This window comes from Chrysemys picta, chromosome 3 (genome assembly GCF_011386835.1).
Source record: "Chrysemys picta bellii isolate R12L10 chromosome 3, ASM1138683v2, whole genome shotgun sequence".
In the NCBI taxonomy this organism is placed as follows: Eukaryota; Metazoa; Chordata; order Testudines; family Emydidae; genus Chrysemys; species Chrysemys picta.
Genome location: NC_088793.1, coordinates 69,196,839 through 69,216,202, shown reverse-complemented (window position 1 = coordinate 69,216,202; position 19,364 = coordinate 69,196,839). Strand labels below are relative to the sequence as shown.

At 40.7% G+C, this 19,364-nt stretch overlaps 1 protein-coding gene across 5 annotated transcripts in view; it reads left to right on the top strand.

The window, feature by feature from the left end:
* Positions 1-19,364, top strand: part of RARS2 (arginyl-tRNA synthetase 2, mitochondrial) — a 55,512-nt gene that overhangs the window by 26,145 nt on the left and 10,003 nt on the right. For all 5 annotated transcript variants that reach the window (XM_042857572.2, XM_042857571.2, XM_065590178.1 and 2 more), the window contains 9 exons: positions 3,741-3,899; positions 4,945-5,051; positions 6,362-6,457; positions 7,588-7,648; positions 12,660-12,736; positions 13,305-13,429; positions 17,204-17,271; positions 17,378-17,487; positions 18,377-18,472. In XM_042857572.2, the coding sequence (XP_042713506.2) occupies positions 3,741-3,899; positions 4,945-5,051; positions 6,362-6,457; positions 7,588-7,648; positions 12,660-12,736; positions 13,305-13,429; positions 17,204-17,271; positions 17,378-17,487; positions 18,377-18,472 (899 nt within the window). The remainder of the gene's footprint in view (positions 1-3,740; positions 3,900-4,944; positions 5,052-6,361; positions 6,458-7,587; positions 7,649-12,659; positions 12,737-13,304; positions 13,430-17,203; positions 17,272-17,377; positions 17,488-18,376; positions 18,473-19,364) is intronic.

Genomic DNA, 19,364 nt, shown 5'->3' with positions numbered 1-19,364 from the left:
ATTTAATTACAGTATGGTTGCTATTACCGAGTGATTTAGTTATAGTTACCTCTCAAACCAGATCCTGTGCTCCTCTTAGGACTAAGTCGGGAGTTGCCTCCCCCCTTGCAAATTCCAGGACTAGCTGTTCCAAGAAGCAGTCATTTATGGTGTCTAGAAATTTTATCTCCACATCACGCCCTGAGGTGACAATTACCCAGTCAATTTGAGGATAGTTGAAATAACCCATTATTATTACACTTTCTGCTTTTGTGGCCTCTCTAACCTCCCTTAGCATTTCAGTCACAGTCATCATCCTGGTCAAGTGGTTGGTTTGTATTTTCCTACTACTATACTCTTATTATTCAAGCATGAAATTTCTCTGCATAGAGTGTCTATGGTACAGTTTATTTCAAGTAAGATTTTTACCTTATGTGGCTCCATGCTTTCTTATAACATATAGTGCCACACACCCACTAGCATGGCCTACTCTGTCATTCCTATATATTTTGTACCTTGGTATTACCATGTCCCACTGAGTATCTTCATTCCACCAAGTTTCCCTGATGCCTATTGTATCAATATCCTCATTTAATGCCAGGCACGCTACTTCACCCATCTTAAACTGCTTTAAACGTCTAAATATTCTTTTTATTATTTAATTCACACTAGAAAACATGTAAAGATGACAGTGTTTGTTTTAATTACACTTTAAGCAGCAACTTTGGGAAGAGGATCTTAAACAAGATCTTTAATCTGAATGCAGTCTACCATGATTTGTGGTGAGAAGTGATTGCCACCATGCGCAGTTTCAGAATGCTCTCCTAGCTGTGCAAAATGGGCTTATCTTTCTTTACGATTGTAAGAGTGAACCGGATTCAGTACATCTCCTAGTCACCTTCCATCAGCAGGGATTTTATGGCGCCCTTGTTGATGAAGGTTAAAGCTGTCCTCTCCTGGGCAAATGGCCTTCCTGGGACACAGGGAGCAAGCTGGTACAGCAGTTTGCGTCTCCCTGCACCAGAAGAGTGAATCTGACTCCCTCACTGCACAATGGGATCTTCAGACACGTGAGGACAGATTATTTGGATCAAACAAATCTCCTTGCTGGTTCAGAGCAGGTTGTATTTTAGGATTCTGACTCAGTCCATCCAAATGTGTTTCACATGGAAACTAGTTATTCATTTGATCCTTCTCTCCACCAGTTTATATAGAGAACATTACTATTGATTGCATTGTATGCCATGAGCAGAGAGCCTCACTGAGCCTTTGTAATACAAATAAATGGTCTGCTGGCTGATTGCATGCATCAGCTATCAGAAATGGCCAAGTATAGATTTAAGGCACTTAGCAGAATAATTCCAATCATTATGGAGATGGGCAGGCATAAATTTTGAATTGTAAAAAGTTCCGTGCCCCATTCTTTAAAGGTAAATATACCAAATGTATAGTGCTGTTCAGCAACGATTCATACATTCTGATATGGAGTTGTATGTATCATAGAGAATAAATGATCTAATAAAAAGCTGAACTACACTTCCATCTGTATTGGGCTGAAGATGGCAGCTGCTGCTAAAAGCTGACATTCTAGTAGACTAACCAGACATTATGTCATGGGATGATGATTTCAAGTAAATCTAGTTACTGGCTCAGACATAAGGTGTGTTTGAGTATTTCAATGCATTCCACCCAACGGTGTATTATGTGCACAGAAATATGTACTGTTTATACAATAGCATAATGGTTCTGGCTTCCAAGCCATTCACCTCCTTTGACTTTTAACAACCCATATATTTTTTACGGATACAGACTAACACAGCTGCTACTCTGAAACCAATCCATATATATTTTCTCTTTCCCCTTGGGCTCCCTCAGTACAATTGATAAATAGCTCTAAGCACATGATATAGGAGTTGAAGTACTAACTTCAAGGTCCAGCCATTAGGAGACAACCTAGCCTAGAAGATAATTCTTGCACAACTTTTACTATCTATTTAGTTTGAATTACTCTCAATCAACAGAAATGGTGGCACTTTTTCTTTCTTTGCAAGTTTCCAAATAATTTGGTATGTGGTTTGTACTGATACCCTGTAGGATTTACACACTAGGCAATGAGATTTCTTATATACAGTTAAGTTTTATTATTCAAAATTAGGCTATTTGAATCTGGTACAAGATAAGCATTGCAACATTGAGATATCTTGGCTTGATCATTCTTTCCCTTGATTTGATTAATGAATTAATTACCTAGGCTTATGGTGAGATGGCCCCAAATCACCTTCTGCATTTACAGAGAGAAACCTTCAGTGCAGGTGTGGTGATTTCTAATGAAGCAGGTTTTTTATTAAACCAAAATACAATTTCTCAAATACCCACAATCTTTGACTGCTATAACTGTTTAACTCTGCCTCTGATTTATATCTGCAATTGATGCAGCTTTGTATTGTTTTGTATTGTGGAGCCTTTCTGATATGTATTGAAATGCTATATATGATACATTGGACTGGTCTTCCCTGCTGTTATTTAAAAGGAAAACCACATTGGGAAGATTTTTGTGTAATTAAGCATATAAGTGAGAATCCCTTCTGGTCATAGTTGCACCTTAAATTCTGGTTCGGGAGTCGGATGGGGTTAGCCATTCACAGCTGCAGTTATTGTTTGCTCTATAAAATCATCAGCTAGGAGGGAAAAACTGAATGTGTTCAGTTACTATCTTTTCACAGAAAGGGTTAAATCTTCTCTGAGCTTAAATTCCATTGTCTGTGGCTAGGTTGTGGAAACCTTAATTGCTCTCAAATTTGAGGCTTGTCTGGTTAATTCAGTATCTCTGAAATTCAAGACCTATAAAGGGAAGGGGAAAAGTTCAAGAATGTTTAGTTGATGAGAGTATTTTTACAGGCTGAGACCACTACAGCAAGCTATTTTGGCTAAACTCATGGAATTATTCAAACAGGACTCTCGTAAATTGGAGTGTTAATGTCTCACTAATGTTGCAATAATTCAATGGCCTAACAGGGTTAATTTATAAAACCTGTCAAAGTGGGACAGTATTCCATCAATGCTGACCTGTATGGGTCAAAATATAAAATTAATGGTCATGGTAAATTTATTTTTAAACAGCATTTTTATAATTTTGCTTTCAAAACTTTGCCTCTCATTTTCTAAATGCTAAATGCAAAAAATAAATAAAAAAATCACTCTGAACTGAATCTACTTCTGGCCTTTAACAACTAAAGGAATACAGTATCCAACCAGGGAAGCCAATGTCTATATACGCTAGTAGTGTTGAATGCAACACACACTTCTAGCAAATTGACATATGGGCTCCCTCAGTTAAACAGCATACCAACCTTTTCCTTTGGGGTTTAATTGACGTGTGCCAATGACGCGATCTACAACCTGAAATACATCCTGGTTTAAGACTCTATCATTGATTTCTTTACATACAAACGAATTCTTCCATATTCTGTTGCTTTGGGTGCTTCAAGATTGGGATAGTAACAGAAGCAGCATGTGAAGTAACAGCAACAGAAGTAGCAGTTGTGGGATTACAATCTGGATTTTTGAAAAAATTAATAGTTCCCACAGCTGAGTCTAAATTGTGCAGTCAAGCCAATATTCCAACCGTTAAAAATAAGATGTATGTTCCTAGTCTCACTCTCCTGTGCCGTTCTTGTGGACCTTCCTGTGTTTTCCACTTTTATTTTCCTTTGAAGGGAAGATTATATTTATTGTACATTTTCCATGCCATTGTATTTTAGGTATATGTACAGGTTAACAAAGCAGCAGAAGAAGATGAAAACATAAAGAAGCTGGCACAGGATTTCTTTAGAAAACTGGAGGCACGTGATGAGCAGACACTGTCAATGTGGCAACATTTTAGAGACTTCAGTATTGAAGAGTATGTCCGGATTTACAAGGTGCCAAACCATCAGCTGTTGTCTCTGTGCACTCCTAGGATAGTCTCCTTTTGTCCACTGTTCCATGGCACCAATAACTGACATCTGCATAGCACCTTTTCATCCCTGAAACTCCCTCAGCACATCACAAACTAAATACATACTCTGCTGAAATTCAGTCGCTCCTGGAGTGGAAGGAGCCATCAGGAGCTCAACCATTTCACCTTTTTACAATATGCTTTACAAGAGTAGGGAAAGGGAAAACCTTTCCAAATATGCTGAGGCAAACACCTTTCTCTTACCAAAAGTGCCGTGGTTTATTTAGTATCCAGGCAGAGCATAGTAAATCTTAGTTGCGAAGATCTTAGACAAATTTGTTTTGTGAAATCCATATAACTAGACATTCGACTTTCCGTTCTCATATTCACACAATCCAAGAGAAGAGTGCTGAGCGACAAAGCAAATTTATGCCTATGTAGTACATCTTTAATAAATTCCAACCCACTAAATTAAAAGGTTCCATGTCATAAATTTAATTGGTAAATAGCTTGTTTTAGCTTAGATTCATCTAACTTTATTATACAGAACAGCAAACATTGCAGATTCAGTTGATCATGAAAAATTACAATAACTGGAAGTTACAACAATCAGTACAAAAGCTGTCTGCAGATAGAGTGCAGTTAAAGTGAAGTCCTCTCTCACACACGAACACTTAATTAAAACCAGTTTCCATTCTTTTGTGTTTTATTTTCATTTATAATAAATATTATGAAAGAACCTATCCCAGGCTCTAGACAAGTGCCTTTGCTGTGAATTAAAATAAAATAGCAGCTGCTCCTCATCCAAAAACCAAAATGTAATGAACCAGAGATTAAATTAAAACCCAACATCCCTTCCTTTTGACAACAAATACTAGCTGTTCATGACTAAAATCCATCGTTACTCTCCCCATCTCGATGGCCTACCATACAGACCCATCATCTGACTTATAGCAAATTTAAAGACTTGAAGAAAGTGCAAGTCTCACCCTAACAGTGTTTTCCTTTCTGTTCCTGGAAACTTTCAGCGTCTAGGAGTGCATTTTGATGAATATTCTGGAGAATCATTTTATCAAGAGAAGTCCCAGGAAGTTCTAAAGATGTTGGACACTAAAGGACTCCTTCAGAAAACAATGTATGAAAGGTTATTTTGTTTTCATTATAACAGTTGTGATTTTTTTTAACTCTTTGCTATTGTCATATTTCAAATATAAAAGATGTGGTGGATATATATAGATATAGATATATAAAAATATGCTGCTCAGTAGTTGTATAAGGGGAAAAAACCCACAAGTACTTTCAGTATAATATCATGTGGAAGAACCTAGTCTTCCTCTTCCTTTTAGCTAATGTAGAATAAGTGGAGTTGCAGCTAAAACTGGGCACAGTGAAAGTGTTTCATATTGGGGAAAATGGTCTTCCTGACTAATTATTTAATGGCCTGTTATGCTGTTTGTTAGTTATATAGCACCGTAGTGGTACATGGTACTTAATAAATTGAGTTAGATGTGTCCCTGTCCTGAGGTAGTGACAATCTTAACATGTGTGGAACCAACACTCATAAAAGATGAGCCACAAGAGTGAGAACAGGCAATTCTCTGATATCAGCAATGGAAGGCAAGGTGAAAGAAGTGGTTATGAAAGAGAGATCATAGAAGATTAGGGTTGGAAGAGACCTCAGGAGGTCATCTAGTCCAACCCCCTGCTCAAAACAGGACCAATCCCAACTAAATCATCCCAGCCAGGGCTTTGTCAAGCTGGGCCTTGAAAATCTCTAAGGATGGAGATTCCACCACCTCCCTAGGGAACCCATTCCAGTGCTTCACCACCCTCCTAGTGAAATAGTTTTTCCTAATATCCAACCTAGACCTTCACCACTGCAACTTGAGACCATTGCTCCTTGTTCTGTCATCTGCCACCACTGAGAACAGCCTAGCTCCATCCTCTTTGGAACCCCCCCTTCAGGTAGTTGAAGGCTGCTATCAAATCCCCTCTCTCCCTTCTCTCCTGCAGACAAAATAAGCCCAGTTCCCTCAGCCTCTCCTCATAAGTCATGTGCTCCAGCCCCCTAATAATTTTCGTTGTCCTCCACTGGACTCTCTCCAATTTGTCCACATCCTTTCTGTAGTGGGGGGCCCAAAACTGGATGCAATACTCCAGATGTGGTCTCACGAGTGCCGAATAGAGGGGAATAATCACTTCCCTCGATCTGCTGGCAATACTCCTACTAATGCAAAGGACATGTGAAGGAGTAGAGGGAAGATTCTCTGTGCACAAGAGGAATGAGACTGTTCCAAGAATAGCGGGCGGCATGAAGAAAGATCTTTTCTTTATGTATGTGTCATCTGATTCTTTTTCTTGGATTCTGTATTTCAATTCTGGTTTGCAGTTATTTTAAATGATGTTATGTGGTTGGGGTTTCTTTTGTTTGTTTTTCATTTTCAGCAAAGGAACAAGAGTAGTGGATCTTTCTGAAAAAAGAGACCTCTCATTGTCTTCCACTGTAATGCGTAGTGATGGGACATCTCTTTATATAACAAGGCAAGTGACTCTGTCTATGCTACACTTTGGATTTAGTTCAGTGGTAAACTCTTGTGTAATTCGCATTAGTAGTCTCTTTGAGGGATTTAAACACTGGAAGCTTTTTGTTATAGGAACACTACATCACGACTAGTCAATAATCTGAATAACTGAAGGTTAGTGACAATATAACTATGGAGAGCTAGGTAGTTACTTTAAAAAATGAAGCCTTGTTTTTCTAGATTTATTCTCTAAGAGTCCAATAGGAAATCTACTCTATTTATAGGACATTTTTTTTGTTCCAGCTATCAACCATATGAATAGACTGAAAACAAAGCTATATTCTTTCTGCTTGACAAATAATTGACCACAACAAAGATTTTAGAAGAACTTGACTAGCACTCTTATTCATGAAGCGTGATGTAGACTAGCATAGTTTGCTCTTCCACATCTTTATTGGCTCTGCAGTGCTGATAGCCTGCTACATCAATTATTACCACCATCTTTCTGGCTTAGTCACTTTAGTTCATACCACAAAGCTGACAAAAATCAGACTTTTTTTAGTGTTTGGGTGGGAGGAGAGTGTGTGTGTGTGTGTGTGTGTGTGTGTGTGTGTGTGTGTGTGTGTGTGTGAAGAACTTCTTGAGAAAAGCTGCGTTGAAGAGGTGCTCTGCATTCAGTTCTGAGACTGTGGTTAGAGGTCATTCTTATCTCTTGCAGGAGTGAGCGCCATAGTCTATGTGAAGGTTCTATCTTCTCTGCTCACAAGATTCCCCCAGTTGTTTGATCATTTCACTGTCCCAGTAGGGACACAGAGACCAGATTTGTACTGTGCAAGAAGTCATTTTTCCTACTCGCTTTTCTGACCATAATCAATGAGTTTAAAAACAACAACACTGAATTCTAAAAATATGTAATGAACAAAGACCAGATGCTTTCTCTTTTGCATGAAGTATACATTGATTCATTTAACCTGGTATTCTCTCTCTGGCAGTGGCTTCAGTACAAGGTGAAAACTCACCATAATGCACTTGTTCATTTTTACAGTCCCTCCCTTTCCACAATGGTAGAGAATTTTCCCACCAGGCAACCCATTCTAAATAATGAGGTGTATTTAGTTTGATTGAGAATTTCTCATTTATCTCTTCCAGAGATCTTGCTGCTGCTATAGACCGAATGAAGAAATATAACTGTGATACTATGATTTATGTGGTAAGTAATTTTAGATGCACACAACACCTTTGAGTTTAACTCTTTTATTAATACAGGGCCTCTCTTGCTCCCAGTGTGACTGTGGCACATGGTACTTGGCATCACAATAGACATTTAGAGGGCCTCAAGGCACAGCAGCTATTCCACACAATGGTTCTCAATCCTTTTTTGGTTCATGACCCACAAAATGGCTGAAAAATCATGTGGGACTCACCATCTTAAAAATTAATTGTAATTTGCTCAAAAATAGCTTTTACTCAAACAGGTCATTTTCCAGATAAATATTGTTATTAAATATTGAATCAAGTTAAAAGTTGATTCTTATAATTGTTTTAGCATATAAAAGGATATAAAATATACTATTAAAGTCATATTCTAAAATCCATTTACATAGAACTTTAATTTTTAAAGTCCCAGTATAGTGTCACATATCTGAATTTTATAGCTTGTTTACAGTACATCAGTTGCTCTATTGTTGATTCAGTTGGAATTGCACATCAAGAGCTGTTTAATCCATCTGGGCAAAGCAGTTGCAGACTTGGAGCATTTTAACAGTCTGCTGTTTTTTTAACATGACTTCAGCAGTATCAGTAATGGATAGTAGGATTACCTCCTTGTCTGTTGTGTAAAACTTCTTAGTTTTAGCAATTCTAAAGATACAGCATGTGATGCCTTTAAGGTTTTTTCAGAGATAAAGGTAACCTTTTGAAAACCACTTTTTAGTATATGGAGTCAGTTAATGTCCTCTGGGAAGCAAATCTACAGGTTTTTTGGCATGCTCCTTATGATGTGTCTGGAGATGTCTATACAGCGTGCTTGGTATCATGCTTTCATTAGCCAGTATAACGTTACGTAATACAGTGCCTTTGGAAAAATCATTGGAGCCAGTAAATGTAGAACCAAAAGTCCAGATCTTTTTAGCTCTTCATTTTCTGGCTCCAAGGAGTTTCCATTAGCTTGTCTTCCCCTCTTGTGACATCAGAATAATGCGTTTTCCACCAATCGCAACATGCTGCATTCCTTGTCACCAAGGAGCTGCTTTCCAACAGAGAAACAATGCTCCAGAAGTTATGGACCTAGTTACTGATGTAGCAGTCGCTGATGTGTGCAGTTGCTCATCTATGTTTGCTCCTGTGATTGCCATGAGTTACAAGAAAGCGACAAAGTGAAAATAACGAAACACTTTGCACCAAAAGAGAATGAAGGCTGAAATCGATAATAATGAGATGGACCAGTGCAGAGTCAGTGCCCTAACATAGCCCGAGAAAGTCACCTCAACTTTTAGTAATTGTTCAGTCCTTATGTCTAACTTTCTTCTTCTCCCTGGCATAATCCTTATGCTCTTGCAACAAAAGCTGGAACCTGCGAGGTAACTAGTATGGCCATTGAAATTACAGTGTCTCTGAGAAGTTAGAAATGGAAATCACCTGCCAGGTCACCTAGTTCATCTCTCATCTGTACTCTTCTATAACAACAGATACATGAATTACTAATTCCAGCTCTGGAAATTCCTGGCCTGGGCTTGAAAAAGAATAAAGAAGAACAAAAATCATTCAGTTCTTGCAGTAGTGGTCTGTCAAATATGGCCTGTGGGGCTGTAGTTCAGGAGCAAACTAGAATGAAGGAGTGGTGGTGAATTCTGCCATCTTAACTAGGTGAGGGGACCTGCATCCCATGATGCCTATAGCAAACCTGTTGTTGAGTACAGAGAGAGGCTAATTCCAATGGGAAGTCTGTAACAGTCACAGGAGAGATGAATTGAAAGATGAGGAGAGCAGCAAATGTATATTTAACGTAAAATATTAATATTTGAGAGATGAGCATTATCTGTTACTAAGGAAACAATCAAATGCACAACTACAAAATGGGGAATAACTGGCTAGGCAGTAGTACTCCTGAAAAGGATCTGGGGGTTATAGTTGCTCATTAATTAAATATAAGCCAACAGTGTGATGCAGTTATGAAAAAGACTAATATCTGGGGTATATTAACAGGAGTCTTGTATGTAAGACACGGGAAGTAATCGTTCTACTTGGCACTGGTAAGGCCTCCGCTGGAGTACTGTGTCCAGTTTTGGGCACCACACTTTAGGAAAGATGTGGATAAACTGGTGAAAGTCAAGAGGAGAGCAACAAAAGTAATAAAAGGTTTAAAAAACCTGACCTATGAGGAAAGGTTAAAAAAAAAAAAAACTGGGTGTGTTTAGTCTTGAGAAAAGAAGGCTGACAGGAGACCTGATAACTGTCTTCAAATAGGATATGGGCATTAAGGGGTGTTATAAAGAGGACAGTGATTCAATTGTTTTCCATGTTCACTGAACTTTCTAACTATTAGGATAGTTAAGTTCTGAAATAGGCTTCCAGAGGAGGTTGTGGAATCCCTGTTATTGGAGGTTTTTAAGAATGAATTAGACAGATACCTGTCAGGGATGGTCTGTGTATACTTGGTCTTGACTCAGTATGGGGGATTGACTAGATGTCCTCCTGAGGTCCCTTCCAACACTTCATTCCTATGATTCTATGATTATACAGCATGTGTGTTTAAAATATATACATTTGTCTCTGGCCCAGTGTCCCAGAAGTGCTGAAATGTCACATAAGATCATAAGGCCATACTAGGTGAGACTAATGGTTCATCTAGCCCAGTATCCTGTCTTCTGAAAGTCAGATGCTTCAAAGGGAATGAATAGAACAGGGTAATTTTGAATGATCCAATTTCCCTGTCACCCAGTACTAGCTTCTGGCATTCGGCGGCTTAGGGACACTCAGAGCATGGGGTTGCATCTCTGACCATCTTGGCTAATAGCCACTGAGGGACCTCTCCTTCATGAACTTATCTAGTTATTTTCTGAACCCAGTTATACTTTTGGCCTTCACACCATCCCCTGGCAATAAGTTCCACAGGTTGACTCTGTGTTGAGTGAAGAAGTACTTGTTTGTTTCTTTTAAGCCTGCTGCCTATTAATTTCATGTGGTGACCCCTGGTTTGTGTGTTATGTGAAGGGGTAAATAACACTTCCTTCTTGACTTTCACTACACCATTCTTGATTTTATAGACCTCTGTCATATCCCCTTTAGTCGCCTCTTTTCTAAGATGAACAGTCCCAGTCTTTTTAATCTCTCCTCATATGGAAGCTGTTCTGTACCTTTAAATCATTTTTGTTGTCCTTCCCCGTATCTTTTCCAGTTCTAACATATCTTTTTTGAGATGGGGTGAGCAGAACTACACACAGTATTCAAGGTGCGAGTGTGCCATGGATTTATATAGTGGCAATGTGATATTTTCTTATTTCTGTCTTTTTCCTAAACGGTTCCTAACTTTGTTAGCTTTTTTGATTGCCGCTGCACATTGAGCAGATGTTTTCAGAGAACTATCCACAATGACTCAAGATCTCATTCTTGAGTAGTAACAGCTATTTTAGACGCCATCATTTTGTAGGTGTAGTTGGGATTATTTTTTCCAATATGCATTATTTTGCACCAGGTCTTGCTCTACCATTTTTGCCATCCCTAGCGCAAAAAAAAAAAAAAGACCCTTGGACTGTGCCGCCCCAAGAATGGACGAAATGCTGCCCCTTAGCTTGTGCTGCCCCAGGCACGTGCTTCCTCCGCTGGTGCCTGGAGCCGGCCCTGTTTTGCACTTATCAGGGTTGAATTTCATCTGCTGTTTTGTTTGCCCAGTCACCTTTGGACTTAACTATTTTGAATAATTTTGTATCATCTGCAAACTTTGCCACTTCACTGTTCACTCCCTTTTCCAGATCATTAATGAATACATTGAACAGCAAAGATCCCAGTATCCCAGGGGAACCCTGCTGTTTACTTCTCTCCATTGTGAAAACTGACCATTTATTCCTACCCTTTGTTTCCTGTTTTTTGATCCATGAAAGGGCCTTCCCTCTAAACCAGTGGTTCTCAAACTAGGGCCGCCGCTTGTTCAGGGAAAGCCCCTGGCAGGCCGGGCCGGTTTGTTTACCTGCCATGTCCACAGGTTCGGCCAATCGCGGCTCCCACTGGCTGCAGTTCGCCGCACCAGGTCAATGGAGGCTGCAGGAAGGGCGGCCAGTACGTCCCTCGGCCCGCGCCGCTTCCTGCAGCCCCTATTGGCCTGGAGCGGCGAACCGCAGCCAGCGGGAACCGCGATCGGCCGAACCTGCGGACCTGGCAGGTAAACAAACCGGCCCGGCCCGACAGGGGCTTTCCTTACACAAGCGGCATCCCAAGTTTGAGAACCACTGTTCTAAACCATGACTGCTTAATTTGCTTAAGAGCCTTTGGTGAGAGACCTTTTCTGAAAGTCCAAGTACACTATATCAACTGGATCATCCTTGTCCATGTGTTTGTTGACCCTTCAAAGAATTCTAATTGGTGAGATGCGATTTCCCTGTACAAAAGCCATGTTGTCTCTTCCCAAACAAATCAAGTTCATTTGTGTGTCTAATAATTCTGTTATTCACTATGGTTTCAACCAGATTGCCTGGTATTGAAGTTAGGCTTAACGGCCTGTAGTTGCCAGGATTGCCTCTGGAGCCTTTTTTTATGGGGGGATGACAGTGCTGGGGAGGCAGAGAATGTAGACCATAGCAAGGAACTGCCTTGTGGCTTTCAGTGGAAACCTTTTCAGCCAGTAGTGGTATATCATTTATAGGCTTTCATGGGTTTCTGCCCAGTATTTGTATTGATGATGTAAATCAACCGCCAATGACAGGGGCTTCAAGGCTCAGCCCTGGATATGAATGCATCCTTTCTGATGGGAGATTAGACAAAATGTATGAATTTAAAGGTGATATTTAAAGTAGATTAATTCAAAGGCCTGTACTAAAATGATATAGAATAAACTGTTTTTAAAAAGATAAAGTATTTTATCAGTAGTAAGATTCTAGAGTGGGTTGATGTCAAAGTACTTACACTATTATATATTTCAAATCCAGTCTGTTTGCCAGATCTTAGTTCTGCTGTCTCTCTACCTAAGCAGGGATGTCTTCTAAAATGCACTCATTTTTTCCCCTAAGACAGATAAAAGTCAAAACACTCACTTTGAACAGCTGTTCCAAATTCTGAAGCTCATGGGCTACCAATGGGCAGAAAGGTAGGTGTGGGTGTCATAATTGCTACTTTTTTATTGGGGTGGAGATATATTAAAAAGGAAAAACGAGCAATGATAATCAGAAAACCTTTAATAGGCCCCTTGAAACTCCTTGGTATGAACAGTAGGGTACATAAAGCAAGAAAGGAGGAAATATTGCCCATCAAAGTCATTACACCTCTGTATCTGCACACTGTGTGCTCAAATAGTAATAATCTTAAGAGCTAATATACTTTTATGAGTGTAATATTTTACATCCTGCCTCTTCTTAGCTTATTGTACTGAGTCTTCTATATTAAAGCCTAACACAGCTGCTACAAAGTACCAGTCTCCTGAGCGTGTATGAATGACCAGGTTATCATAATTCTGGTCCTTTCTGTCTAATTATAAGGTGTGCATGGAGAGATGGTTTTTGAAGTGAGGTAATGATGACATTGCTGAGCTTTCTATGTTGAATGATGTTTGTTCAGCAGTTACTACTACAGCCTGGTTCAGGGCCCTGCCTAAACAAACATTGCAGGCATTTCTGTTGATTAAAATATGATTTTAGATCCTGCTGTTTTCAATGCAGGTGTCAGCATGTGTCTTTTGGGCTAGTGCAGGGGATGAAGACACGAAAAGGAGAGGTGGTTTTCCTGGAAGATGTTTTAAATGAAGCTCGCTCAAGGATGTTACAAAACATGGCTTCTGCAAAAAGTTAGCTGACTCAGGTTTTATTCATTTCTCTTAAAATATTCCCATGCAGATTACAATATCCCTTTCTCCTCCCCCCCCATCACCCTCCCCCACATCCAGTAACCCAGAGCAACAGACTCTGATCTGTGTCTTTCCACCATCTGTGATGATATAAATAAAGTAGTAATAACACTTTGCCCTTCCATAGCTAGAATCTCAAATAGCTTTCCTGAAGCATAGGAGGCCATAGAGCTTGAAAAACATGGAATGAATGTTGCTTCACAACAACTCTGCAATGAAGGGAAGCTATTGTCCCTTTTAATGGACGGGCAAGGCACTTTTATCCTACCATGATGCAGCAAGTTAGTGGCTGAGCTGGGAACAGAACCCAGGAATGAATGGACTGTAAGCTCCTAAATCACTTTTGAAAATGGACCTTAGTCTTCTCACTCACACAGGCACTTCTAAAAGTTTTACCCACTACCCTTAATTTTGCTCTGCCTCACTTCCTCACTTGTAAAATGGCAATAGTTGTTTGAAGTGTTTCATTAATGTTTGAAGTGCTCAGATGCTGGGGAGGGCATTTCCAAAGGCACTTACCTGCCATCTGTTACTTTGAAAATCTTGCCTATATTGATATGGGCTATTAGGTATCTCATTGTCCTTGCTGTTAAGGCTCTGCACAACTCTGTGCTGCCTGCATTTCCATTCTTGTATCCTTTTTTCCCTCTACACCTTCTCACAAGCCTTATCTTCAGTAGAGTCCTCTCTCCTTAATGCTCTCTCTGTTCCCTGTTTACTCTTGGGGGAGGTCTGTGCCCAGAAATTAAAAATTCTGCGCACAGTATTTTAAAATTCCGTATATTTTATTTGTCAAAATAACACAATATAATCACACCAGTTTCAATCATTTTGGTAATTTATTTCAAAATGACTGTCAGCAAGTATGTCTGTAACAATACAGACAACAAAAAAGATTTCCCCCAGAAGTAGAGAGTTCAAGAAGCCTCTTCGACAACCCACTTCCTGTTTCTTTGTTATGCTTTTGTCGGGCCCTCATTCTGGGTGTGTCACACGTGCCAGCTGGGCACAATTTAGGGGAATAATAGGTCCTCCCGATCTTTTAGTCAATTCTCATTTTTCCAGCCCCCTTAGGGTTACCATATTTCAAGTTCCCAAATAGAGGACACTGCTGGGCGGTGCTGGAGGGGGTATTTGGGTGGGTCTGCACGGGGACCCCCTGGCCCAGAAGCCCGCACCCTCTTCCCTTACTGAGCCCAGTCACAGGCTCTGCCCCACACTGCTTTGTTACTGTCCCACCGGGCAGAGATGGCCTGTACCTGCTGATAGTGGGGGAGGGTGTCACTTGAGTCATGCACCCCTATCTCCCTCCAGAGCATTCACCCTCCCTTATCCTCAGTCTCCCCTCCCAGAAAGCAGAGGCCTTTCCATGCAGCTCCCAGCTGTTGCTCCTACCTCTTCCCCCAGGGTGCAGCTCACTGACTCCGGCAGTTGCCGTGCAGGAAGGGAGCCCAGCCACAATATGTGACCAAGCAGGGCTGCCAAACCTGGGACCCACAACCCTGTCGCACCTCCTGCGCAGGCACACTGTGAGCTGCGGAGCCAGACTCGCTGGGTCCAGTGGCACCTAGCGGCAGTCAGCAGCTCTGCAGCACCAATTCTGTGGGGAAAAATGAAATTCTGCATAGAACATTAATTCTGTTCAAATTTTACATTGCAAGTGGTGCAGAATTCCCCCAGGAGCACCTGCTCCACTTGTGCCTCTGGACCTTTTTCTTGCTGGATCAGACTCTCTGTGCAACAAACATCCACTGTCCTCTCCTTCAAATATCTCCTTATCATTTCTGCATAGCCTTTCATCATTGATTTACCTCAGCTGTGACTGCTTCTACCCGCTCCAGCTTCCTTGAATTGTATGTGTCTTACCTCGATTGTGAACTCCTTGTGGCAGGAACCTAAGTTGTGTTTTGTAAAGCACCCTGTAAACCTATGGTACTAATACGTAATAATTTCAATCATTATCTGATACTGTGGGATTTTAATACATTTTAATTTTGAGGGGAGGCTGAAAGGATATCAGCACAGAACCAGGGAATTGATGGTTTTTCAAAAAAATTTGCTTAAGTGCTCCAGGTTCCTGTAAATGCAGCAGACCTTGGGTGAGAGTCATCCTTGCAACTTCATGGCGTCAAACTCAGGATCAGCTGTGCTGCAGGGCTCCTAGCACCGATGCTGAAGGGCTTGCCATTGATCTCTCTTCTCTCTGGGCTCAGAAAGTGGTGGGGCTGGAGATGCTTGTTTTTGTGTCTCGGTGGGGTAATTGTGAGCAGTTGGCCCTGTGGGTTTTCTAGTTACAGCAAGGGTTGTCTTCCCACTATGTTGCCAGGAAGAATTTGCTTATGATGGTGTTAAATACTTGGCTTGCACACTAGAACTAGCCCACTTAAGGTAGCTAACAAGCCCCTCTGACTGGCTTATGAAAGCTTGCATTCTGCAGAATATATTTAAAATATAAACATCTGCCCTTAGAGTTGCAAAAAAAATCCTTCCAGATATGAACAGTGTAACCAATGCAGAGTTGTCTTCCTAAGCAAGCAGGTGGGCAAACAGTTCTAAGTGATGTGAATTGCCCCCACTCATCGCGGTGGGGCATTAGCAATGAAACCCAAGGATGACACCTTGAAAGTTTTTTTTCAAAAAAATTAAGGTGCACAGTTCTCACTAATTTGGACAATTACCTCAGCTGCATGTGCAAACCTGGTAACTGCATGTGCAAATAGCCTAGCAAATGGCATAGATAAGTTCTAAATGTGCATCTTCGTTCCCATTGAGTGATGTATTTAGATTTTACATAACGGCCATATCTTCCCCTCTGTCTTTGTGCAAATTTCCAACTGGGAGATCAGCTGTGGATGGAGAATAGTGTACAGCTCTGACTTTGTAGACTTAGTCCATAGACCAAAATTAAAAAGGCCCTCTCCGCAGAGTGCGTGTGGCAGCCTTGTGTCCTAGGAAACTGCACTAGGATCCTCCTGCAAATAGGAAGAAGAGACCTAGACAGAAGGCAGATATGATCTGAATTTAAAAATGGACTGTTTTAAATAGACCAAGAGTGTCACCACGTTAGGTGAAGTTAGTGAGTCCAAACACAATTTAATATATTGCCTGAAGATGTGGGCTGGTGCACCTGGAGCTAACCTTCCTTCCAAAACACTGGTGATGTGTGCACCAGTCTCCGAATGTCTTTGTGAAGAGCGCTATGATCCCAGCTTAGCACTGTGTGATCTCACCTCTCGGGGGGCAAATAGGAATAAAACAGTCCCTTTAGTGGATTGCTGCAGGAGTGAGAGAGCTGCTTGCTCACTGAAGAATTGCTGAAAGCAGTCACGAAATAACTTTCCAGCCAAGGTCCTTCCAACAGCTGCAGTGAAAACAGGTATCCTTTGTTAGCTTATTTATCAGTGATGTTTCAAGGCAGATAAATTAGTCTCACAGTGAGAGATTTAAGAAGTTCTGTCTAGTTAGCTTATCCAAGAGAAGGCTTAGTAGGGATTTGATCCCAGTCCGTAAGTACTCATGTGGGAGAAGATTTCTGATAATAGAAGGCTCTTTAATCAGGCAGGCAAAGACGTAATAAGACCCAGTGATTGGAAGCTGGAGCCAGACAAATTCAGATTAGAAATCTGCTCTTCCACCTGCTGCTGTAGTTCTGACCCATGAACCAGTTACATTGTTGCAGATTTTCATTATCTGTTTTTGCTTGTATCTGTTCAGCAACTAAAGAACTGGAAAACCCCCTTGAGACTGCAGAAAAGATTGGGCTTGCAGCGCTCATAATTCAGGTCTGTTTAAACTGTCTTCTGATTATTCCTTCTTCTGTGAGAGACTATAAATTGGCACTGGGAACACTAGCTACATGATGCTGAATAGCAACTGTTATCATTTTAGGATTTCAAAGGTCTTCTATCATCCGATTATCAGTTTAGTTGGGACCGGGTTCTCCAAAGTCGGGGAGATACAGGCGTATTCCTGCAGTACACACATGCCAGACTCCACAGGTAAGAAGAGCCTTCCAGAGTGGAGAAATCTTCTGTTTTTATTAACGTCTATTTTACTCCAGTGACTGAGTAACATTTGTGATGAAGCCTTTCCTAAAGATTTGAATCTCTCATCCATTCAGTTGAGACCTCAGATAGGAAAACCAAGGAAAATGAAACTTGCAAGCCCTCTCCCTCTGGGACTTCCCATCTGGCTGGGGCAGGGGCATGGCCAGATGGGAAGTCCTAGTAATTCCTGGCTGCTGTAACAGCCGCTTGGGATGGCTGGTGCAAATTAGGGTATGGCAAAGACTGGCCCCCAGATCAGTGGTGCTCAGCTATAGTCAAGGAATCTGGCCTGGAGTCTTCTGGATCTGCTAAATACACCTTGCTACAATATTTAAACTGTGATTTGACTGAACTTTCACTAGCTGCAGTGACCAACTCCAGCCTTAATTATGTCCTTTTGTGATCACACACAATTGTATCTTAGGAAATTTTAAAAATCCATAGGAGAAATACCGAGATTGAAGATAAAGCACTCAGTCAGACTGTCGACATCAGCATTGTGTCATACTCCTGAATTGATTTTTTTTTTTATTCCAAAAAGATCAAACTTGACAGTGCCCTTTTAAACTGTCATGTTCTTTCAGGGGATCTTTCTGTAAAGTTACTGACATGTATATTCAATGCTGGCTCAAGTAAAATAGCTTTTTTTCTTGGATTTAACTCAGCCAGTCTAACTCAAATGTTTTAGTCAGCTTGCAAACAGTGTATCTAGATTCCAATTTTGTTCTCCTTTAAGTGCACATTGGTTTTAATTCTTATGCAGCTTTGCTGGTGAAGGTTGTTTTATTTTTAAATTTACAAAAGCATTTGTTTTCTCACACTGGGCTCTTATGTTTTTTAGTTTAGAGCAGATGTGTAGGAACGGGCAATCAACTGACATTAATACAGCTTGTTTACAAGATCCACAGGCCATCTCAGTCCTTCAGCACCTTCTCAGGTATTTACTATTTGTCTTTCCAAGAAGCAGATCCTTGGGGTTTGATGCCTGCATGTTGAATAAGTTATTAGTTACATGGCAGTGGAAGAGTAGAAACGAACATTTTAGGCAATAACTTGTTGATCATTGGGCCTGTTGCACAAGCCCATACTTGTAATACGCATGTTTAGATGTAAATGAATGTGTTGATTTCAGAAGCTGAATGAAAAATGATCATGTGGGGAAAATACCTCTGAGTAACTGGATGCCTGTTACTAATTGTTAATACTATTAACAATATTGGGCGCCTGTAACTAATTGTTACTTAGTTGCTAATGAGTAAAGATTAGTACAGTTCTTTTGTAAATGTAATAAGCTATATAAACATAGACCTGGTGGATGGGATCTCTGGATCCCATGGGAAAAGGGGTGAGGAAATGCTCTTAGGAGGAGGGGAATGGAACATCCACCCACTTCTAGTAGCCATGAAGAATACCCACAAACCAATCCCTAATAATAGTACTTAGTTTGTATATAGTGCTTTTCATTGATAATTCTTAACATTCTGATAAAGCTGAGCAAGCATTATTGCCCCTAGTTTATAGGTGTGGAATCTCAAGCACAGAAAGGTGTGAGGACTTGCCCAGTGCCACACAGGAAGTCAATGGCAGAGCTGAATATAGAGCCCAGAATTCCCAGCTGAATGTCCTAGACCCTGCACCATGCTGCCACTTTTCATACCATCCTCCCTCCAGGCAGTCAAGAGCAAAAGCCTTCCTAGCGGCTTAAACCCACTTTCATTGCTTTGATTGTGGCCTTTGACAATATTACAAAAATACTTGGCCTTTGATCTGGTCAGGCTAAACATCATTAACCTAGATAATGTTTGTAGACCAGTGAATCTCTTGGGATG